At 38.9% G+C, this 23,322-nt stretch overlaps 1 protein-coding gene across 14 annotated transcripts in view; it reads left to right on the top strand.

Moving 5' to 3' along the window:
* GIGYF2 (GRB10 interacting GYF protein 2) overlaps window positions 1-23,322 on the top strand; it is a 79,457-nt gene that overhangs the window by 37,752 nt on the left and 18,383 nt on the right. For 6 of the 14 annotated variants that reach the window (XM_069791873.1, XM_069791875.1, XM_069791880.1 and 3 more), the window contains 7 exons: window positions 12,271-12,450; window positions 18,764-18,981; window positions 19,070-19,232; window positions 19,301-19,519; window positions 20,010-20,200; window positions 20,903-21,062; window positions 23,008-23,174. In XM_069791873.1, the coding sequence (XP_069647974.1) occupies window positions 12,271-12,450; window positions 18,764-18,981; window positions 19,070-19,232; window positions 19,301-19,519; window positions 20,010-20,200; window positions 20,903-21,062; window positions 23,008-23,174 (1,298 nt within the window). The remainder of the gene's footprint in view (window positions 1-12,270; window positions 12,451-18,763; window positions 18,982-19,069; window positions 19,233-19,300; window positions 19,520-20,009; window positions 20,201-20,902; window positions 21,063-23,007; window positions 23,175-23,322) is intronic. The other 8 variants (XM_069791876.1, XM_069791881.1, XM_069791878.1 and 5 more) reach the window with 4 other exon arrangements.

Below are 23,322 nucleotides of genomic sequence, written 5' to 3' on the forward strand. Positions count from 1 at the left end.
TTTGTGGTAATACTTTGCTAAAAAAGATTAAAAATATGACTACTTCTCAAATTTTCCCTGCTTGGTTATTTAAATATAACTTTCATACTTTACCTTCCTAAATTTACATTTGAGTTGCATGCTTTAATTCTTTAGGGGTGGGTGGGATGGGATTAGGCATACTGTATCTGAAAAGAAACTGAATTTTGTCTGATTATATCAGGTTTTGTATCTTCTTTTTAGCAGACTATAATAGTGTACCAATACTGTTATGAATACTATTAACAATAGTACTATGGAAATAATGTTTATTATTTCTCTAACATGTTTATGTATTTTAGAAGAATGCTGTAGTTTACCTAGTAGCCCTTTCAGACTTTCTTAGCTCAGGAAATGTCTGCTGTCTGCACCCACCATGTCCAGTTAAGCAGAATTACAGTATTCAGGGCAGAGCTGCTTCTGGGAGCCTGAGGCTGTTTATGTAAGGATCAGGTAAAAAGAGGGCAGGATACCAATACTGAAAATATACTGTGACATAATTTGAAGTCTAGTCTGCTTAAGCAGTGTATTTTTTATTAGTGACAAAATAAGAAAATAGGACAGCAAGTGTATGGGAATTAGGGGGTGGAGATGGAATTGCAAATATGGGAAACAAAATGGGTACTTGTAGGTATTCGACATGTTAGGCTCCTTTGTCTACTTTTAAACCTCAAAACTTGACAAACTTGTCAGAGATGCTGAGTGTCTTTTGAAAAAGACACTGGCCACTCAAATCCATGAATTTTATAAATACTGAATGCTTAAAGTTCACCTGGGACAGATTAAAATGAAATATGGGCTCCTGTAAAACAGAGACTTCATAATGTGTGCAACTTAGGGTTGTGAGGAAGCTTGTTTGTAGGACAACAGAGGATTTAAAAAATGTAAATTCTGCAAATCATAATTATGGTATGTTTAGCCAATTTTGTTGGTTTCCTATCAATTTTGACCTTTCTCTGAATTATGAGTGTTTCAGTGTGTAATACAGGCAGGCTAGAGGAATTGGGACTTCCCCTCCCCCCGCCCTGCCCCCCAAAAGTGCAGTCTTAGTTTTATCTTGAAACCAAATAGATCTAAGGATGCTGAACTTCAGAACGAATTAGGAAAGGTAAAATTTTTTCTTATGATCTGTTATCCTGTAAGCCAGCAGTTTTCATGACTGTTTACTTGATCTTGATACCAAATTTTAGTAATTACCAAACATTCTCTTTTGCTTTTACTTGTGCTTAATGCATACTGAAGTGTGAGAATTGACATCACAGTCAATATTTAGCTAAATTTTCAGTTTTCTTTCCTTCTGTAGGTTCTCAGAACCATCCAGCTATTTCTTCTATCCATGCTGTAGTCAAAGGAGGTAGAGTAGGTGATGGCCTGAGTGTAATTTGGTGGTTTTCACCTCATTTTTATTTTCCAATTCCCATCTCTTAGAAGTAATATTTTGAAGCGGCTCCCTGTGCCAGAGAATACAGTGGGCTTACTGAGATTCTCCCAGTCAATAGTACTAGGCTACTTTTCTTGGGGGATTCTGATTGTAGTCCATTCAGTTCATAGCATGACGCCCCTGTCTTCATCCGAGTTTGATCTTTGGTCTACCATATAGCTGTCTAAATGACAGTTTTAAGTCTTGCTGCACTGTTACAGAATTTACAATAAGCTGAATACAATTTTAAATGCTTCAGGAACCGCATAATTAGTGATGTGTCTGTAGGGCAGAGTCTTTGTGCTAAGATTTAGAAGATGCCTTCTGGATGCTTTGAAGGAGCTGGAAAATGGGCATCTCTGAATGGTAAGGATGATGGGGACCATGCTCAAAATGAGTTGTGTACAATGCCTTGGTTTTATCATCATAGAAAAAGCAGTACTTGGAAGAAGCACTCCCTTGTTTGAATAGAGGGGAACACTTACAGAAAGAAAAGTCTCTGAGTGTAAACATTGTGCATTCTTGGAAAAAAGACAAAACCAAAAAACGGAACTAGTGTGCCTGTGTAAATTCTCATGGTACTTTGAGGGCAGCATCTGCTTCATAGCCTCCAACTAATTTGTGTTTGCAAAACAAACGTATGCTGTGAGAATGAACTTGGTACGGATCGGTGACAGAAGCGTTTTCTACAGTTACGTACATTAAGTATGTTTTTCCTTTTTCTCTTAATGTGGTACATTTTTCTTGGCTGCACTTCAGACCTTCTGCACATCAATGCTAAGGTAGCATGCTTGAGTGCCACAGACTACTCAGAGCAAAATGCTGTCAGCATTGCAGGGTCTCAATTTTGTTGATTAAAGAGCTTTCTAGGGTGGTGATTAATCACTTAATGACTTAAAGCTCTAAAAAAAATTTAGTGAGTGTTCACTGTCAAGTTGTTTGGGGTCTTTTCTATGGGGGAGGATCCATTACTGACAGATTTCAAAGGTACTTGAGAAAGAGAATGTCCATTAGCCCCCAGCAGCACACATCACAACAGTCTGGCGTCTCTGCTCCTTGAGACTGCCAGCAGGGAAATTTGCCTGCTGAGTTTAACCAGGTTACTGCTCTTGTCTCATTTGATATAGGTCTCTGATTTTTCTTGTTTAGGACTGTTTAAAATATTAGGTATCTAATTTGGTGGCAGTGATAGCATTGGAAGTTTGTAAGCTTGGGTTCTAAAACTGTTGTTTTGCAAAAGCTCTTGATGGCTTTAAGAGCCACAAGTCTCAACTTGGAGTGGGAAAAATGGGTAAGAAACTGCTAATAGGCTCTCAGAGCAATGCGGTTGGTTTAGAATAAGAGGTGAAAAAAGAACTGCCCTGTGAGAAATAGTTTACTCAGGCTGGAGGATGAGTCCTCTGTATTTTCAAAAGCAGAGTCAACTTAAGAGTAGATATGACTTTGAATTTACAAAGAATTACTGTCTTCTGTCTAAAACTTTCCTTACCCACTGTACTGAAAAAAAGAAATACCTGCTTTCCTTGTTAGTGATAAATTAATGAAGTTGTAAAGTACAATTTGGACCATCTGATCCCCTGCCTGGCATGGTCCTTGGTGTCCCCACATTAATCCCAGTTTCAAACAGCATATGTTTTAGGAAAAACATTTAACTTCGACTTGAAAAGAAAAATTCTGCATTGTTTGTTGGAGAACACTTCATCTCCACTGCTAAATACATACTGTGTTTCTAATCCAGATTTATCTAATGTAATCTCTTAACCTTTATGTTATGCTGTTTGTCTGGTTTTGCTTTTCCTGACTTGTGAAACTTGTAGCTTTGGGGTGTTCCTTCTCCCTCCATCTCCCAGTTGATAGCCCTTGACTGGAAAGACAGGAACTGTCAGAAATGACTTTTCTAAATCTCTATTGGCATGGTGACCGGTCTTTTATCATGAATTCAGTGTGTCTAATCCTTCTTGTTTCCAGTCTATTGAAAATTAAATGGTTATCACCAACTCCAGTGTCTATGTCAGTTCTTAGCTTTTTTTAAATCTCTTTACCATCATTGTCCTTCATTCCGGCTTCCTTCTTCTATACACTCTTCGAAGACAAGTCAAGGTAGGGTGAGTACTAACTTTTAAATCAAAGTCACAGTTTCCCTTTACCTAGCAGTTGGACAGGTTGTAAACTGACCTGGCTTGCTGATGATTTATGTGCAATAAAACCTTGCCTTACAGCTCTAGGATATTGCTTGCATTTCTGGAATTCATGATCTAGCATGCTGATCTCCCACGTTTTGCCTTTTTGTTTGAGATCTTCCTTGTGTTCTAACACCTCTTTGTTACATTGCTGTTTGGTGCCATCATGTTGCTTTCCTCTTCTTTCCTCTTGCTTAGTCTTTCTCTTGACAGCAGAAGCTCAGCTGCTAACACTCCGGTAGGATTGCAGGGGGACTCTTTTGCAGCAGTGTCTTCATTTTCTTTTTGTTTGCCTTCTCAGTTGAAGGCATTTAAAGTAATGCTTCCAGCCTGTTCTTAGCTCAGTACACTAATGCACCTGCAACCTTTTTAGGAGCCTGAATGCCTTTATGTGGAGCTGTGTTCAGGGGAGATTTCTGCAGTGCTGCCCTACCTGCCCAACTTCTACTCATAACAAAATCTGTTCTAATTGACTGTGGAAGGGATTTGAGGCAATTTATAGTGCATTTCTTCATTATGACAGCAAAGTGGTCAAGAGGACCTGCTGTTTGCTGGGAGTAACTGCAAAAATGGCTTACAACTGTAGTATAATTTCAAGATTTATTAGAACCCAGGTGGTGCTGGCATGCCCCTCTGGGAATGTGTATGTTCCCTCTTTACTTGACCTGGATCCACACGATCTTGTACTAGTTTCAGATTTAAGCATCTTCTCTGGATTCTAAGCTGTGATCATTCAGATGTGTTGCTGCCTCTGCACTTTGCAACAAGAACCAACTAAGTTTATAATTTTTTTAAAGGCACTTTGATATTAAAATCTCAGTATTGTTATTTTTAGATTGAATGGCAATCCTTGAGATGCTCTGACATTAATATTAGGAAATGAAGGGGGTTTTTTTCAGTATTGATGACATGACTGGATCATATAACTTACATTAAGGGGCAATCTTAGAAATGTAGGAAGTAATTAAGTCAGAATAATTGCTTTGGTTGAAAGCTTATGCTACAGTTGTTAGTAGGATAGTTAAAATTTCAAACATCTTTGTCCTTTAGGTATGGTGCTAATGCCTCAGTGAGATGAATGGGAGTAGTTTGTAAGAAAACTGTTTTTTCTGAGCAGTCTGCAGAATTAAGATAACAGTTTTCAGGACTTGTTATGTATATAAGTAAATCTTGTGAAAATCAGAGCTTTGATTTGTTGAGCCCAAGTCATACTTTTCAAAGCAAGTGCCACAAAGTATAGGATGCAAGAGCTTGTACTTTTGACCTGTGACAGTTTACTACAGAATGCACTCTGAAAAACAAAAACAAAACCACAACCAAGCCCCCCCCCCCCCCCCAAATTTTGGTAAAATGGGAGAGAATGTCTTTTCTTTTTTTTTTTAGTACAGAAAGCAAGGCTGCTTATATACTCTCTTTAGGGATATCTGTAATGCTCCATTTTGTGTATAATATATTTTCACATAGTAGAGCGTGCTGAAAATACTGTGAAGATCCATATGAACCCTAATTCTTGATTATGAAGTAGCATCTGAGTGGACCAACTAGTCTGGCTACCTTTAGAGAAGCAGAAAAACTTTACCAAGGTAGACTTTGCTTAAATGTTGTTTAAGACTTTAAAATATGCTAATATATATTAAATCTTTATAGAGGAACTTAAATGCAAAATTAAGTATTGTTAATGGAGGAGTAAATTTACAGTTAAGAGGGATGATTTTATTTGATATAAGGCTGTAGTAATAGAAGTCTGCTGCCATCCATTTTTTTTGGAACTTGCTGTTTTTGAAGAGCAGTCCAGCCCTGTGTGATGCGAACTCCCCAATGGCTTGTTTAGAATGACAATTTTCTAGGACATTGGAGTTCATACTCAATGCCTGCACATGGTTTCCTGGGCAGCAGTGTTAGCTCACAATGTGTCCATAAGCACAGAGAATGCATTGATTGAAAATTATTGAAGGCATGCGATATAATTAGAGATGGTAAAAGCAGACCTGAAGAGGTGAAGCTCATGTTTTTTTAAATTTGTGATGGAACTGAAGTTAAATGCTGAGTTAAGATGAATGCAGCATAAAGGTGAGGATGACGTTTTCATACCACTTGGCCAGGTAACACCCGGCTACCTTAGCTGCAGGCTCGCAAATGCCCCATTTGCAGAGTGTTGCAGAGTCTTTCCAGCACTGTTTATCTTGAAAGCTTTCTGAAAAAAGATCGCATGATGACTTTGATTTTGCTCTGTATGCTGTTATGACTGTGGTCATCTGAGAGCATTTTCTTTTGGGGGGGGGGGAATCAGAAACCATTTTGTTTAAGGTGACTTAATTTAGCAAGCTTTAGAAATAAAACTCTGTGTCCTGAAAACAACTTTGATTAAAGAATGACAGAACAATCTCTAATAGTACAATAAGAAAAAGAAAAAAAGTTAAGTTTTTTTGTGTACTTACCGGTCTTCGAAGGATTTTTGTGCAGGAGAAGGGGAATACCTGGGCTCCGGGAGAGGGACTGGGCTGGTCTTGTGTATTAGTCTTAGCACTGGCAAGAAACTTCCCACAAGTGGTTGGTAGTGATCTTTTTTTTTTTTTTTTTTAAATAAAAAATGGGTTTGTATGTCTCACTCCTGTGTTTATAGTGCTGGGGGGGGTGGTGGTTTTTGTCTGAAGCTGATTTGATTGGTCATTTTGCCTGCAGGGGGGCTGGTTAACTCTGATCATGTGGAAAAGAATGCTGGTTTGTTAGGAGGGTTTCTTTACCCCAACACAAACCCTTAGCAGCCAAGGAGAAATCCTCAAACACTTGGAGAAGGGGTGCCTTCCCCCTCACCTCCTTAATCAGGATAATTTTTTAGGTTTGTATAATCTTATAGTTTTATGTTAAAGTTGAAAAGGCCAAAATTCCCCTGGAAAAGCTGAGTGGATAAAGTTCCCATATTGCTGCTGAAAAACACACACTGTTCTCCAATACTTTCTCCCTAACCGGTGTCAATTACTGTTAGTTTAGGTGAAAAGAGAAACTCTTGTGTCTCACTGTTGTGTGTCTAGTGCCACTTCCTCTTCTCATTAGGTCCCAAGCTCCTGAGTGTTGGTGTTAACAGAAAGGTGGGCTGCAGCTAATATTGCAGCCTATGGTCTCTGGAGGGTGTTGCTGAACTGTAGCTTAATGCTGGTCAGAAGATGTAGATCTGGCCACTTCTCTTCCATCTCCACATTGCTCCTTTGTGAAAACATGGAATTAATCACAGGATTTTGCTAAAGCCTAAGAATGAAACCATGCAGATTAGGTGGGTTGCTGATTCCATGCAGTAAACTAAAGCACTTCCACTTAAGCTATTTTCTCTCTTAGTTATTAAATGAGAAGGGTTGTTTGGGGAAGATATTTTAGTTGAATGACTATGCAGAGTGGTCAGCATGCTGGATTACTAAACCGAACTCTGAGGACAGCTTTGTAATACAGTAGTATTTCACACTTCTTTTTTTCCCTTGGTGAGCTGCTGATGTGAGGGCTTTGATCGAATGTCAGATGTAAGAGGATCTGAGAAACAAAGGCTGTGGTTGTTTGCAGTAAAACTACTGAAGGCCTGCTGGGAAAATTATTAATGTAGACTTTCCTGCTTAGGAAACAAAATCTTTCTTTTTTTTTTTCTTTAACCTTCCCCCCAACCCTGAATTACAAAACATTAATTCTCTGCTTCATTAGTATGGAACATTTTAATACATGTTCAGGCATAGCACTGAAAATTGCGATGGTCATAGTGTGACCTTCAGAGAACCAAGACAAATAATGTAGTGCAAGGGGACTCCCACCACTGTGGCAAGCCTGTAGGACAATGTGACTTGCCCTTCACCGTTCCCTGTACACTCCAGCAAAGTTGAGCTTCTGCTACAGACAGCCTCTTTTATTTACAAGTAGAATTTTTTTTTACAGTTTGTAGGAAAATAATACTTGTATTTTGTACAGTAGAAAGCATATGGTGTCCAGTCACAGGTTTTCTAATCTGATTCAACTGAATGGATTGACAATCTAACACAATCATACAGCAGATGAAATAGCTACAGTACATGATTTGCAGGTATGTGTTACAGAATTAAACTCTCTTGTTAATTCTTTTTAATTTACTTGTTCATGACAGTGGATAATGGTCAATTTAGCAAAAAAGAAAAAGTTATATTGGAGTAGTATGTCTTTGAGACCTACTATTGAGATTGAGATTTTTATGGAGAGAGAGAAAATGTGAAGCTAGAAATGGGCATCAGAACTTCTGATCTCTGTCACTGACTTCAGTTACAAGCAAGTCACTTCATGATGTATGTATTCCTATAGTGTCCCTATCATGTCAAATACTGTCCTAATGAAAGGTAGTCCTGTAGAAACATCATCTTAAGGCCATTTATTTTATTTTTCTGTAAAATGAGCTATGAAATAACACATCTAGGCAAAGTTATCTGAATTCCTTTAAAAACACTAGCTGCAAAGTTTTTTTTCTTTTTATCCTCTTCTTGAGGAAGCGTGTAGCACACAGCAGAAAGAAGAGAGCAAGTCAAAACACTTAATAGACTCTCCTAGTTTTCCCCCCTCTTTAGAGGAAACAGTATTGCTGTCAATTATTGCTTTCCTGTTTATTCTCTCCAAATGGTGAGCATGACATAGGAAACATGGACTGACAGCATGGAGAACAGAAGTTATTTGCCATTCTGATAGTAAGTCCTCTTCAAAAACCTGTTGCCACAGGGCTATGTCCCAGAATCCCAGTCTTGTTCTTTGCAGCTAGTTTCCCTTCAACTCAGTGTTGCACAGCTGTAGGCTTTTTTGGCTAGATACCACTAGGCTCTATCTGAAGTTTTCTGTAAACACCATTGCTGGCTTTGTGACAGACTTGAACAGAGGTGCCCTTTTACTGCTCCTTCTCTTCAGGAAGTCCAGTCAATTAGTTGAAGGCAAAACCATAGATTGCATTTTAGTTTTTTTTGTCCTTAAAACATTGCCAAATGATGACTCTGTGACCTAAGTAATCTCAGCTGAAATGAGTGTTCTCAAGTCTAGGAACAGTTTGCAAAGACAATATGTTAGGACTCTGGAAGTTATGAATTTAGATGTAAGCTGTAGGAGTATTCCTGTATACAGTTTTGTCATAGTCTTTCTGTCACTTGGGTAGCTTGACTTTTTTTTTTTTTTCTTCTTCTGATCCTTAACCTGTGACTGGTTTGTATTTGAAAAGAACTAGTTTCTTGGCTGGTCTGTCTAATGTTGACGATCATCTCATGCCAGATCTGTTTTGACACATACGTTGCTCTCTTTGAATATTGCTTGCTATGGTGTCCTAGTACCAGAAAATTAAGTATGTCATGATACGCTGCACTTTCTTTCTTAATTCCACTGAAGTGTGGCATTGAAACAGTCATCTGAAGTGACACACTGGTGTGCTGCTGTGTTTAGAAAGGTTTCAGAATCATGGGTGATACCATCCTCAGATAAATACAATACTGACCCCTTATAATCGATTCTTGTCTTCTTTCTTAGATTTCTCATGCTGTAGAACTTAAAATCAGAGGGGGGCAGGATCCCACTTGTGTCTGATCTCAGCAAGCAGTATTTGATGTTTTGTCACCTCTGTAGAGATATGTGTTTCATAACCCACAGCAGCAGATGGGGATGCCATTTTCTGCAAGTTCAGAATACAAAACCTGACTTCAGTAGTTCAGTTCTTGGGAGCAAAACCAGTTGTCTTAAGGAATAAGAAAACATGAGTTGCCTTGGGTATACCTATAGCATCTATATATCTGCAGAGGGGTGAAGAACATATGGATATTCAGTGGCAAAGTAGACTTCACAATATTCTTTAGGTAACTTTTTTTTCCAAATGTTTTTGGAAGAGCAGAAGAGAGCCTGTGAGCTGATAGCTTGCTAGTGTTAAAGAGCAGTCTCCAGAATCTTAACTGAACTTAACAATAGAGAAAAAAAGATGTTATTTCATTTAATTGGGAAAGTCTAAAATCTCTTGAATTAATGTTACTGAATGAACATCAGGTAATAGCTATGAATTTGAAAATAATAGATACATCTCTAAAAATAATATTTTTCTAGTCCCAAAATAGCAAATTGGGTAACTTTTTTCTGTTGGTTACTCTTTTAGTGAGGAAAAATGAGTGTCTTTTGCTGCAGAATTAAAAAAAAAAAATACTTTTTTCTTATAGCATTTTAAAAATAAGCTCAGAAAGAATGAGGCATATTCCTTATCGTCTGGGTCTTAACGCTCATCTGGTCTGTTGGATTGCAGCTCTCTCCCGGGCCACTATCTCTGTGTGTTTTACTTTCAGCTGACTTAGCTCTGTAGCTCTGTCTCTTAGTTTTCTACAACATGAAGCCCATCCAAGGAGCAATACTGAGAGGCTTCCCTGTACTTCCTGTTACATTCTTCTACATGACATTTTTCAGAGATCTAAAATTAAAAAACCCCTGTATTTTCCAGACTTAGATTTTTCTGTCTAGCTTGCTGCCTTCCTTTATTTTCTGTGAAGCATGGGAAAACAGAATGTGGTTGACCTTCATCTGCAAAGGTTTATCCATTCCAGATAAGTAAATTTGCCAACATTGCACCTACCAAATGAAGGGAGTTGAGTGTCTCCAGCAAACTTGTTTTACTTGGAGCCAGTATCACAAGACAGTGTTTTAAAATACATTGTTTTAAAATTTTTGTTCTCAAAGCCTAGCAAGTACAGAAGTGGTCTTTAGCCAGATGTTCCCTTCAATGAAGTAAACGTGTATCTGGGTTATATTAGGCTTCATAGCTGAGATTGCCTGTTGATACTGATGATGTACTTTAAATTAGCCAATTTTCTTTAGCTCTTTACATAGAAACAACATAAGAGGAAGGTATTTCAGTTACTTTCCTGAGGACCTCAGGTAGTCACCAGGGTGGCGGAACTCTTGCATCTTAAACATTGGTGTGTTTCCTGCCTCTCCTGTCTACTTGATAGGTCAAGGGCCCTGCCATCTTGAAAATTCTTGTGGAAACTTGTTCCTGTGACAGTGGTAAAAGGATTTCATGTGAACCTGGAGCATGGGAAACTGGAAACATCTTGGATTTTGTATGCTGGATTGAATTCAACCTGTACTCTCTCACTATAGTCCCTCCCTAAAACAATATTCTGTGGAAAATTTTGAGCTGGAGAAAGAAAAAGGTTTTTTTTTCCTCCAGTGTTTTGAGATGGTGAAGAAGGGATGTTGTTTTTTCTCCAAGATATAGGCAAAGTCTAAAGACTGTGTTTCCTGTCTCCAGAGTGCAGCATATCTATGTAGGAAGAATTTCTGAGTTCTAAAAGGAGGTTTGATATGCCATAGAATTTCAGGTGCTCTGTTCCCTCATTTTTTCATTGACTGAAAAAGCTGCATGATATGAAGAAAGGGGAATGTAATCTCCTGTCTTTCCTAAACTAAATTCTTTAAAATGTCCCTTTCCACCCCAGTCATGCTTTATTTCATTTTTCCTGTCTAAGCAAGCAGGCATACTATACAGTCTTCACCAGATATCATCTTATATATCATCTTATATTTTTGGATTTTAAGACTCTAAGAAGGAAGATTAACTAAACCTTTCTGTAGTACTTGAATACGTGTTTTTTGTAAATAAGCACACAATTGCAGGTTAACACTGGTTAATAGTATCAGTGAAGAAGTGGCATCACCATGGTTCCTCTAAGAATTCTGGTGCTACATAGCTAAACATATTAAAAGAAATACAAAATCCAGAAGTCCTGAAGCTAGTACTACCATTTATTTTGGTGGTGGTGTATCCTTGTCAGGATGAATCAACAGTGAAAGCAGCATGTATGTCTACCCTGAGTTACCTGGTGTATGGTGTGGATTCTTTTTATAAAAGTATTTACATCATCCTTTTGTGACAGTGTTGCTCTTCATTAAGTACTTGAGGATTTTAAATGCTTTATTTTAAATATAATGTAATGTAAATTAGGAACTAAAAGACTATTCTATCTCTTAAGCTTCTGGTAGACTCGTCCTTGAGCTCAAGCGTAGTTGTTCCTAACTCTTAATATGCTGACCTTGGCCCTCCAGCAGATGGATTCACAGGATAATGTTAATACTAATATGTTTTTCTTGTTTATAAATTTTCAGTCTTTGCTAAAACATTGCAAGAATGCTGTACGTCATATTGGATTAAATAAAGTTGTATCTTTTTTATTATAGAAGTAGCAAATATGTTTAGTTTATATAAAATGTGTATAATGTTTATGGTTTATTGTATTTCCATTTTCCTTTAGCATGAGATTTTTCATGATACAGAAGTTTATTCTTTCTCTCTGCACACTTTGCCTTCTTTCCTTTTATGTTTCCCTGTGTCTTTTAAACTGTTGTCTTTTCCTCCTCTGTCTTTCCTGTCCATGTCATAATTTCTTGTATGCTTTGCTTTACTTCTGGTTTTTTTTTTTCCCTTGGTCTTTCCATCCCAAGGTACACAGGGATGTGGAGGTATTTCCTAAATCTGTGTAATATGTTTTCTTCCATTAACTTCTATTCTTCTCCTAGGTTCCTATCACCACTTACTGCTTGTGCATTTTTGCCTCTAAGGGAGCAAGATTTCAACCCTTTTGTTTTTAGGTTCCTAAACATGGGACACATGTTCACTGGCATGTGTTTCCTTTGCAGTGAGACCAAACTTTGAGGAAGGTGGGACAGCAACAACGGGGAGGAAGCATGAATTTATACGCTCTGAGAGCGAGAACTGGCGCATCTTCAGGGAGGAACAAAATGGGGAAGATGATGATGGAGGCTGGCGACTGGCTGGGTCACGGAGAGATGGTGAGAGGTGGCGCCCTCACAGTCCAGGTGAGAGGAGATCTGGAGAAAAATGTGGCCATGGTTATAGGGAAAGGGCCCTGGGTTAATCAGGGCATGGGGAAAGCAGAGGAAAGGGAGGTGGCATGAAGTTTGGGACAAAAATAGGTAAGGTTCATGTGGTTTCAATCATTGCTGGTTTGGCATACGTGGGGTTCTTGGTCACAAAATGATTAGCATGAAATTATGTGCCCTTTGTTTTCTTTTTAATGTCTTCAGTACCCTCACATCTTTAAGGGAACAATATTTTTCAGGTGTGTACTTGGTGTTGTGCTCCAGGTGTGTATGTGCCTGGTAAAATCAGGGGGCTTTTTAATAATACTGTTTTCTCTGTGGCTGTGATGCCAAGGGGAAAGAAATTACCCACATTAGATAGCGTATCTAAGGCTGTGGAGTGATGCTGACACTAAACCATTCAGATTGTTGGCCTGCTTTCTAGTTTTCCAGGTGTGTTTGCAATGCCAAGAGGCATCCTTGGAAAATATCAAAAGATGTTGCTCTATGCATCCTGTAGTTAGTTACAGGATGTCTTGTTTCCCTGAATTTCAGGCATCTGTTTGGTGTCACTCTACCCTTCCCTGGCTTGACAAAGTCAGTCTGGTTCACTTGCTTTCCAGCATTGAATTGCTAGAGTTGCAGGAGAAATACAAAGCTGAGCTTGGTATTTGAGTAGTATAACTGAAATGTAGTTATTTATTTATATCCTTCTACTTGGAAAAGATCCTGCTAGCCAGTCATACCTGTTGTGGGATCTTGGTTTTGGGTATCTTTTGGCTGCAGAAGGCTTCTGGGGAAGCAAGGGAGGATTGTGGCTCTTCTACTGTTACATCTTCCTAGGGAAGCAAAGGAAGCATGGGACATCTTGGGGGCTGAGGTGGGCAACTTCTCTTTTTGAGTTAGGTCACATTTGTTCTTGCAATAGGTCTATCAACCTTTTCAGCATCCCAAAGGACCTTCAGTACTATAATGGTTGTGAGCAACCATTACCTCTGTTTCTAACCCTCTCCACAGCTACATATTACTCTGTCCTCAAACAACTGTTAGCTTGTACTAAAATATAGCAGTGAGCCCAAGGCTAGATTTATAATCAGATGTTTTTTATTTAGAGCAGGGCTAAGGGGCAAATTTTCAAGAATGTCATTTTCTTTTCTCCAATGTTTGGTCACGATTGTTCATTAGACACTGCTGCTTTGTTATATAGTGCAGATGGCATCAGGCCAGCTACGATTGTACCTCATGATGATCAGATGCAGCATGATACCCTGGAGTGGAGTGTTCTGCAAGTACAAGCCTGCATGCTTTAGCTTAAAAGGAAGCATAGACCTCAAAGTTCAGCAGTTCATTCATGTCTTCAACTTTTTTGGAAGATGTTCTGAGGAAGGCTTTGAAAATTCATCTTCCATCATAGGAAATATTACTGCTTATTTGAATTTTCGCTGTAGTAGACAACTAACTTAACTTCACTTACAAGTTAGTTTTAGTAGGTATAATAAAAAGCCTGTTCTAAGAATTCTGTGAATCTCCAGAAAAGTTGCTAATTTTGAGATAGACTGAGTTGACAGCTGTATTGTACTAGTCTCTCAGCTTTGGTCAGAGATGTATTTGAATTCTTCTGTTAGTAGTAACCACAGGACCATCAAAATGGTTTTAATCACATTCTTGCTTTAAACAATGAGTTTAACTCAAATTGGCATGGCTTAAAGTGCTTCTTTGTACTTACGCTGCTGTTAGGTAATAGTACTAATCATGTGTCCTGCTAAAAATAGAGAAATGTCTTCAGAGTACTGTCGTCATTTGTTTAGCTGGACCTTCCTTTGACTTGGCTCTGCATACTTCCTACTAGATTGTATGCTGCTTGGGTTTTTTTTTCTTTTGGGTGAGAACAGTTTAGAAGAACGTAGCAGTTGTCAGGCTTGAGTTTATCTTGTTCTGTTGTTAAGCAAAGAATACTTTGATTCCCACAGACCATTGTTTTTCCAGCTTTTGAATTCCTCTTGCTCCTTCAGCTGTGTTTACTGCAGGATGGCTGACCTAAATCTGCTCATTTTGTACTTTTTTTTTAATAGGCACAAACAATCAAGAGGATGGACTGCTGCTGCTGAAGCAGTCTTGTGCCCCTAAGTATAGTTTCCCAGATTCTGCTGTCTGATTTATTGTAGCTCAAGTTAACTTCCTTGACATAGTTGAAGGGATGTCATGTGTCCCTGCTGTGTTTAAACTGTTCTCCTCTCACATGGCTATATCTCATATGAAGTAAGGGATCATCTGAGTGTTGGTAGTAAAGTGAAGAAGCAAATCAGTCAGATTTCTCCTTAAAATAGACAAGCATAATGCTTTTTTTTCCTTCTGCTTAATTCAGAAGGATGTAAACTTGTCTTTTTTTTTTTTTTTGCAGCATGAAAACTGTCTGGATTGCATGACCAGACTTTTCTAGTCTGAGTTTATGGGGTTTTCTACTTTTTCTGCTACTGTTTGTGCACTGGGACTAGAAGTCTGATTAGAAGACATCTTTCCTTGGCTTATACAGTGGAAAAGTTGTTTTGCTAGTTGTTCTGGGTAAATGTACCACTGCTATTGTAGATGTGAAATAGGATCTTTAGACTGGGTTAACTATCTGTAAGAAGAATGTAATTATAGCTTTAAATTCACTGGCTGCTTCAAAGTTCTCTTTTTTTTTTTAAATTTATATTTTTAGCCATCTTTTTTAAGGATTTAATGACTGCTTACCTAAAAAGCCCCTTCTTTCTGTTGTTCCAGTTCTTGCATTCATACAATGATGGCCCTTTAAATTTGCGGAGCAAGTCCATTTTATCAGATACTTACACAAACCTTTTTTGGTCTCATAACTTGTGAATGATGTATAGATGGTTTTGGGTTTTTTTTTTTGTTACCAAGTCATCCTTAAGGAATAGGAAGCATCTCTTCTTGCCTAAAACTTTTCTGTGATAAGATTTTGTGTCTTTGCTTAAGCAGCTCTATTAAGATCTCTTTCTGGAAAAGCATTTTAGAGAGGCCTGAGTTTGTTATCTCATATAATTTTTTTTTTGGTTTCTGGTTTTTTGAAAGGCTTTTCAAATTCATCCTGGTTCACTCCATTTTTGAATCAACTGCTGTGAATCAAGTAAACTACTTATCTTTTGGGCATTGTGCTTTGTGCTTCTTGAATATCTTGAAGCAGCTAAAGTACATTTGATAATCTTGCTCTAAAATTGAGCAAAATAAAAATTAGATTCATATATAATATATGCCCAAAAAGTAATGTGTACTATTCCTGTGTCTTTCGTTTAGTATTTAGTGGGTTTTTTAGTATACATTAGGAATTTCTTTTCTGAATTAGAGAATAAAACTTTTAAGAGATAAATAGCTATTAGTAATTGAGACTGAAATGTACTTGGATTTCCTGAAGCAGCCAGTATCCTTTCTTTCACTTGTAATGTCACCATAGGTTGCAAACGGTAAATTTAGCTTAAAATTGTTTCTTTTAACTTGGAATCTTGATTGTATAACTGCTGCCTAATGATACTACGGGACTGAATTCAAAGCTGTGTTTGTGTCCTAACTGTTGGTTAAAAAACTTCAGGCAAGAATTTAAGACTTGTTTTTACTTTTGGCTTGCTTTAAAGATTGGCAGCCCTGTACTTCACACCCGAGTTGCTCACTGTATTCTAACTAGGCTTTTATAAACTTTTATTGTTACTAAGAAACAAGGACATGTCTGGTCCACTTATCTCTTCGCCTGTCCACCTAGCTCTGAAAATGTGGGCTATGAAAGGAGGCTGTGTGTCTAAATCTTTGGAAGCAGACCATGTGGTAAACAAAGTCTCCAACTTCTTAATTTGAGCTTTGAAGATACCTGGAATTAACAAAATGCTTAGAATTCACCTTGAAAAACCATGTTTCTGGGTTCCTGCTACAAAGAGTTTGTGCTCCTGGTGTAGGGATGTGAACTGTATAAAAATAATTGAGGCTCTTCTCAATGCCTGGTCTCAAGATGGGCCATTTATGGCTGTATAGAAAGTTCTTACTACCAAAATTTCTTCTTTCTTACTACCAAAAATTTCCTCTTCTATACAAAAGAGAGGTGAAGAAAAGATGCTCAGCTATTTGCAAGCCCCAGGGTAGCATACAGGCAGAGATATTAATCTGTTTGTACAATATGGCATTGCCAGGTTCAGGCCATAGCTCTGTTTTTTCCACGTATTGGGAAACCTGACATGGACATTGCTGGCTGTACTGAGGAGACGTCTGCCTGTGGCTTTAATCAGAAATGCAGTCTGGTTGTCAGCAACCTCTCACACTTAAACCTCAGAAAAAGCCCTCAGATTCCAAAGGAGGTCCTGGTTTTGATGCGTTGATATTTCTGATGAAGAAGGGAGAAGTAAACTTGATGCTGCTTCTGATGCCATGTCAGTGGAATTTCAATGTCAGGCCTTTTCTTTCAGGTAGACTCTGTTGTCCTGCTTAGTTGCTGATTGTTCCTAGAGATGCTTTTGTTCTTCTGAAATTGAGCATTATTTTAATGAGATGTTCATATGTATGACTTACTTGAAAAGAAGGCCCTTAGAAATCTGCACCTCCTGCGTTCGGCCGAAGTTGGAGGCCAGGGTGCTGTGGGCAGAGGTGCACAGGGTGTGATGCAGGCATCCTATTCTGAAGAGGGTGCATGAAATAGTTATTACTTCATAGAATCATAGAATACCAAGTTGGAAAGGGTGTCAAATATCATCTGGTCCAACCTTTCTTGGTTAAAGCACTGTCTAGACGAGATGGCCCAGCACCCTGTCCAGCTGAATCTTAAAAGTGTTCAAAAGTGTACTTGAGCTCTCTGGAGTATTTACTCCATTAGTGCATCTTCAGTGAGCCTTTGTCTTTGCTTACATATTTTTTGAGAAGTTACTGATGAACAGGAGGTTGACATCACAGGCCTAAGGTGTTAAAAAATACTTTAAAGCAGGCAAAAAAGGTGGCATAAGCGCAAGCTTACTGTGCCTTACTTTGTTCCTTAATGACATTAAAAAGGTTGCCTCAGAACATTGATTTGACAGTGTTGCATACCAAAAATGTTATGTATTTGTTTCCAAGGCATAACTAGAAGCATAGATTAAGTTATACCGTGGAATTATTTGCAAATAAGCACATATGGTATAGTGAAGTCCTTGTTAAACTCTAATCTGTAGTGTTTCCTTGATAAAATATAATCTTAAAGTTCATAGTGTTTCTAGAAGGAGTTTGTTTCATGTTACCTGTATTTGTGAGACAAAGGTGGATTTTTGCATGGTTAATATTAATAGTTAGGGTATTAGGGTTGATGTGGAAACGTGCCTCATTCATATGAAGCAAATGGAACAGTTTCTCTGTACTGTGACTTTTTTGCTAGCTATTTGATGAACAGTGAGTGAGACTGCACTGACTGCACAAATTCTGAGACCAAAAAAAGACATTTTTTCTGCAGAAAAGAACATGGCCCCTAAAAACCAAGGTGCTTTCATTTTTGCTTTGCAACTTTCTGGTAAAAATAGCTTCTGTTGGTTGGAAAGCTGTTTACAATCCTTTCACTCCCGGTTTGTTTTCCTTAGCAGTAAGTTTTTTACAGTTTAAACAGCACTATTGCAGTCAGAGGATTTTAAGCTTGGCTGAATGAAGAAATCTTCTGAATAGATAAGAAAGAAAAGTGAAATAAAATTTATACTTGAATTTGGAAAGTTCTCCCCCCTTTCCTTATCATTCCAACTTTCGGTATTCCATGGCTAAAAAAATTACTGTTCAAGAGTCTTAACAGTCCTTTCAAAGGTGTTTGAACAGTTGTCAGTCCATTTTTCAAGTATATGCACAGAAGTGTCTCTGAAGGCAGGAGGAAAAACGCATGGGTGGCTTGTTCAGGATGTGACTTTTACAGATTGCCTAAAAGAAAATATAAAATCTTATACATACAAAAATGCCAAAAAGTTTTAAGTCAATGATTGCTGGTAAATTCAGTCAGCATCTAGTGTTGCTTGTCTTATTTCGGTGCTTTTAGATTATGTAGCCCAGCTTTCTTCCCTTACATGTTTTTTTTAATGCTCATAATACAGTTTATAATGTGGGGATATACAGTGGACAATATTTGAAGGTCTCCTGCTTAACAGTAAGATACTACTTTTCTTTTCCTTGTCCTTTAAGATGCCTCTTCATAGGTGGATTGTACCCTGTAGGGGCTTCCTGAATTTCTGTCACTGTTTGTCATCTCTTCACCCACCCCTTCACCCTTCCAAGTAAGCTACTACCCCTGGGACTGTCTTGTAAAGTTGCTGTCCCCCCACCTTAGACGGCCCTCGTTCTGCAGGCTGGCGAGAACACATGGAGCGGCGGCGGAGGTTTGAATTCGATTTCCGGGAACGAGATGATGAACGGGGTTATCGACGAGTAAGGTGTGGGAGTGGCAGCATGGATGATGACAGGGACAGTCTCCCTGAGTGGTGTTTAGAAGATGCGGAAGAAGAGATGGGAACATTTGACTCCTCTGGAGCGTTTCTCTCTTTAAAGGTGAAAAGCTGTCTTGGGCCCTTTGTTCACTTTGAGCAAATGTCCTGTTACATTGGGTGGATTATGGATAGTTATGTTGGCTTTGTAGAAGGTGCAGAAGGAGCCAATCCCTGAGGAACAGGAGATGGACTTCAGACCTGTGGAGGAAGGCGAAGAAAGATCTGACTCTGAAGGGAGCCACAATGAGGAAGCCAAAGATCATGAAAAGACCACCAAGAAAGAGGGAGAGAAAACAGATAGAGCAGTGGCAGGTAAGGGGGACTTCTCATGCATCTCTTCTATGCTGCAGAGTAGAATTTCTGTTAATTCAGTTACGTAGAACTGTGCAATGTTACAGAAGCAGTGGAAGAAGCAGTCCAAACATCTTCACCAGCTACCAGGTCAGATACCCCACCGAAATCCCAGCCTCCAGACCCGCTGCAGACAAGCCTTTTTGAAAGGAAGGAAGAGTCTGTGCCAGAAAGAACGGAAAAAACAGAAGATAAAGAGAATCGAACGGAGAATACACCGCCAGCCAAAATGCCCAACAGAGGGGAAGGTAGTAAATTTGATAGATAAATTTAGTAAGTTTCCATTACTTGTGATTAGTCTTGGTCTCTTTTAAGAGGCAAGTGCTGGATTATGGTGGTGGAAAGCCGGAATTCACCAACTGGTCTATAAAAACAAGATTTGTTGGATATGCTGTCTCAAGCGCTTGTAGCGCACTGGTACTTCACATTGCAACACAGTCTAGCGAAACATGAACTAGTTGTAGAGCAGATCAGTCCGGACAAATATCTGTCGCCAGGGAATGGGGTATGGTGAAATGTGCAGAGTTCTGCACTGTTAGAACTAAACTGTTCCGTGAAGTTAGGTTGGGTGCCTGTGCTGTCAGCAGTACCAATGTACAGTCATACATACAAGAAGATCTGAAAATACTTTTGCTTTGGTGCGAATTTTGAGCTGTTGAATGTTTTCTACAATAACTTCTTAAAAATCATTTTCATTTATGTTAAAGATAATGAACTAATTTTAACATTTTTCTTTAGATTTGGCTTCTGTTGCTCAACCTTTGCCACAGATTTCTACAGACACAGCTTCTCCTGCTCATCTTTCTCCTCCTGTTTCCAATTCAAATCCTGCTCTGCGGCCAGTTCAGACACCTGTCACAGCTGCTCCAGGCATGGGCAACATTCCCACTGACCCAGATGATGAAGAGGGCCTCAAACACCTAGAGCAGGTAAAACTTCTCAAATTCCTTTGTTGTTGACAAGCGTGAGACTGGAGGAATATGGAATGCAAAAAATATTTGAAGCCCATAAAAACAGAAATGCAGCTGAAACTTTACACTTCACAATGTATGCTGAAAGTTAATTTTTCCCTCCACTTTTTTTTTGAGAATAATTCAAGCCTGTCTAGTATTTTTCTGAATAAGGGTGCTATACCTAGTGTTAAAGAGCTAGAAATCCTATTGCTTATTACCACTGTCAAGTAGCCTTACTATTTGCCTTGAGAAACCATAAAACAGTATGCCCAATATTGTAATAAAAAAAAAGAAAAAAAAAGGAAAAAAAAAAGAGAAACATATACGAAGTGCGGACTGTGTTCATGAACGTTTAGTTACTGCGGGGATGTAAAGCATTTTTCATGCTAGCGCTCCCATAACCATTTTGTTTTTCACTGTGATACTGTGTGGGACTTTCTTGGCAAGTTGTTTGAAAGCTTTACTTAAGCAGGTGAACTGTGCTTATTCAGGATTGTGACAAGGTGGTAGACTGAGGTCAGGGTTCGTGGTGCAGTTACACCAGTCCTTGAATTGCCTGTAATTCCTGGTATGCTCTTGAGCACTGGGTAGTACAAAGTTGTATTTGTTGCGCTCATTTTCAGATCTGTGAGCACACATCTAACTCTCATTGCTTGCTGGTTTTGATGTCTCCTGCAGCAAGCAGAGAAAATGGTGGCATACCTGCAGGACAGTGCCCTTGATGACGAAAGACTAGCAGCAAAAATTCAAGAGCACAGAGCAAAAGGTTCCTCTATGCCGTTATTCCATGAAGCCATGCAGAAGTGGTACTACAAAGATCCACAAGGAGAAATTCAGGGTAGGTCTGTGCCCTTTACACTTCCTCTTTTGTTTCACAGAACTGTTAAAGAGTTCTTCACAAAATTACCACCAACAGATACTGATGCTTGTTTTTACAGAAGCAGCACAGGGTATTTACCACTCTAGAATTAGGTTTTGAAAATAAATCTTCTACCCGTCACTGCCCCCATCAGCTCAGCATGCCTCATGTCCAGAATTATACTTTATTGTGGCTGAGGTTTGCCATCACTTCATGTTTCTGTAAATTGAGGTTAGACTAAAACCTGGTTTTCATGCCAATAGTTACTTTGATTTCCAGATAATAGTGGAAACAAAACAAGAACATGACCATTCAGTAGCTTGTTGAAGAATCAATGAGAAACAGTGAAATCAGTTTTCTAGTCTCAGCTCAAAGATGTGAAGTATTCAGGGAAGGACGATTTGCTTAGAATCTAGAGCAGAGAAGACAAGTCTTCACAAGCCTGTGCTCTCATATAATGTCAACGTAAATTGTACTTGCAGCCAGTGCGTTATTAGTTCATATAATACCAACTGTTTCATGCTTGCAGTTTTTGCTTAAGAAATCTCTCTTTCTAAATGAAATTTGGAGCAGGCCTTTTGTATAGATATGTGCATCTTTGTTTTCAGAAGGTACTTTTCTTTGGAGGTCTTGGGGCTCTTTTAGCAGCTGCCTCCCAAAAATGCAATTAAGCAGCGAGTTCTTGCTGTACTTTGCTAAGTAGTTGCTAATGCTGTTTAGTGTGAATGACTTCCTCAGCTATGAACTCTAGATAGGATTTGTGGGGTTGTTATTTGTGGGATCTGTGCCAGTCTCTTGCCTGCAGTTATTACACATCTTTAGGGTTTTCTTCTCACGGCTTTAAGTTTAAAGGATGTTAACCATAAAGCGTTTTATTTGCTCAGTCTGCTTTAGACTTATGTTAGTTGCTGCTGGTTGTTTATTGCTCAGTGATGATCTAACAATTTTTTACTGGAGTGAGTACTTCCTTGAATGTGACCTCCAGAAGTAAACACTCCCACATAATTTTTTCTTGGAATACCACTTGTGGTTTTCATATTCTCTGGGAGGAATTGCCTTCTAAAGATAGTCCTTACAGAGAAGGCAAGAATTACCAGACATTCTTGCTTTTCAGAAGATATTTTTGCAAAACTTGTATTCATGTCATTCTTGCTCTATTAAATAATCTGTTTTGTTATACTGGCTCTGTGTCTGTTTGGATATGTGAAAGTAGTATAGGAGTCCTCCTTTGAAGGGAGCGACTGAAATTTTTCTGAGGAAAAAGAGGAAGAGTGTAGGTTTTGGAGAAAGGAAAGAGAAACCGATTTCCTCATTATCTTAAAAAATGTAATTGTCCATTCAGAAGTGGATCTGGTCGTCTGCTAAGTTCCAGAAGCAAAACTTCTATAAAACATGTAAATTCCTCTGATTTGAAGGCAAGAGTTGAAACAGACTAAGACTGTTTAATTATCTGTGCAGTACATGTGGGGAAAGTAGTGATTGTGCTTTTCCCACTGTCAGCTAGCAGATACTGCTGAGGTCCAAAATGGAAATGGCAACTGTTGGCAACCTGTTGCTGAGCCTGAAGTAGCGAGCTTTGCTGGAAGGCAGGGTGTGTATTAGCTAGACCAAGCTCAGCACCGCTGTGGCTGCTTGACTTTCATCTCAGAGCTGACTTATCTCCCTCCAATGCATGGTAAAAGCAGTCATGCACTTTTCATTAGGCTATCTGGGGGGAATGCTGTAGCCACTGTAAAGCTCTAGATATGTGCATTGACACTCCAGCGTTGAATGTACTGTCTGTCCAGGCAAGTGGATTAGACCGACAGGAATGCCTGATGTACTGTGTTACTTTAACAAGCACCATACTTTTTCCAGTGTGCTCAACTTGGCTTTACTCCCCACCCCCCCACCCCCAAATATGTATTGGCTGATTTTATTTCAGGTCCTTTCAGTAATCAGGAGATGGCAGAGTGGTTCCAGGCTGGATACTTCACTATGTCGCTGTTGGTTAAGAGAGCCTGTGATGAGACTTTCCAGCCACTTGGAGACATCATGAAAATGTGGGGCAGGGTTCCCTTCACTCCAGGTCCAGCACCGCTTCCACATCTGGTAATTATGTGACAGTTACAGTATTCAAATAGGCCTGTAACAAATGGAAATTGAATTATTTATGTGTCAACTGCTCTGTCTTGGAATTGCAGGTGTTCCAAGCACCAAAGTGGAACTCTTGTGTTAAATTACCTTTTTAAGTGGAGAA

This window comes from Haliaeetus albicilla, chromosome 9 (genome assembly GCF_947461875.1).
Source record: "Haliaeetus albicilla chromosome 9, bHalAlb1.1, whole genome shotgun sequence".
Classification (NCBI taxonomy): Eukaryota; Metazoa; Chordata; class Aves; order Accipitriformes; family Accipitridae; genus Haliaeetus; species Haliaeetus albicilla.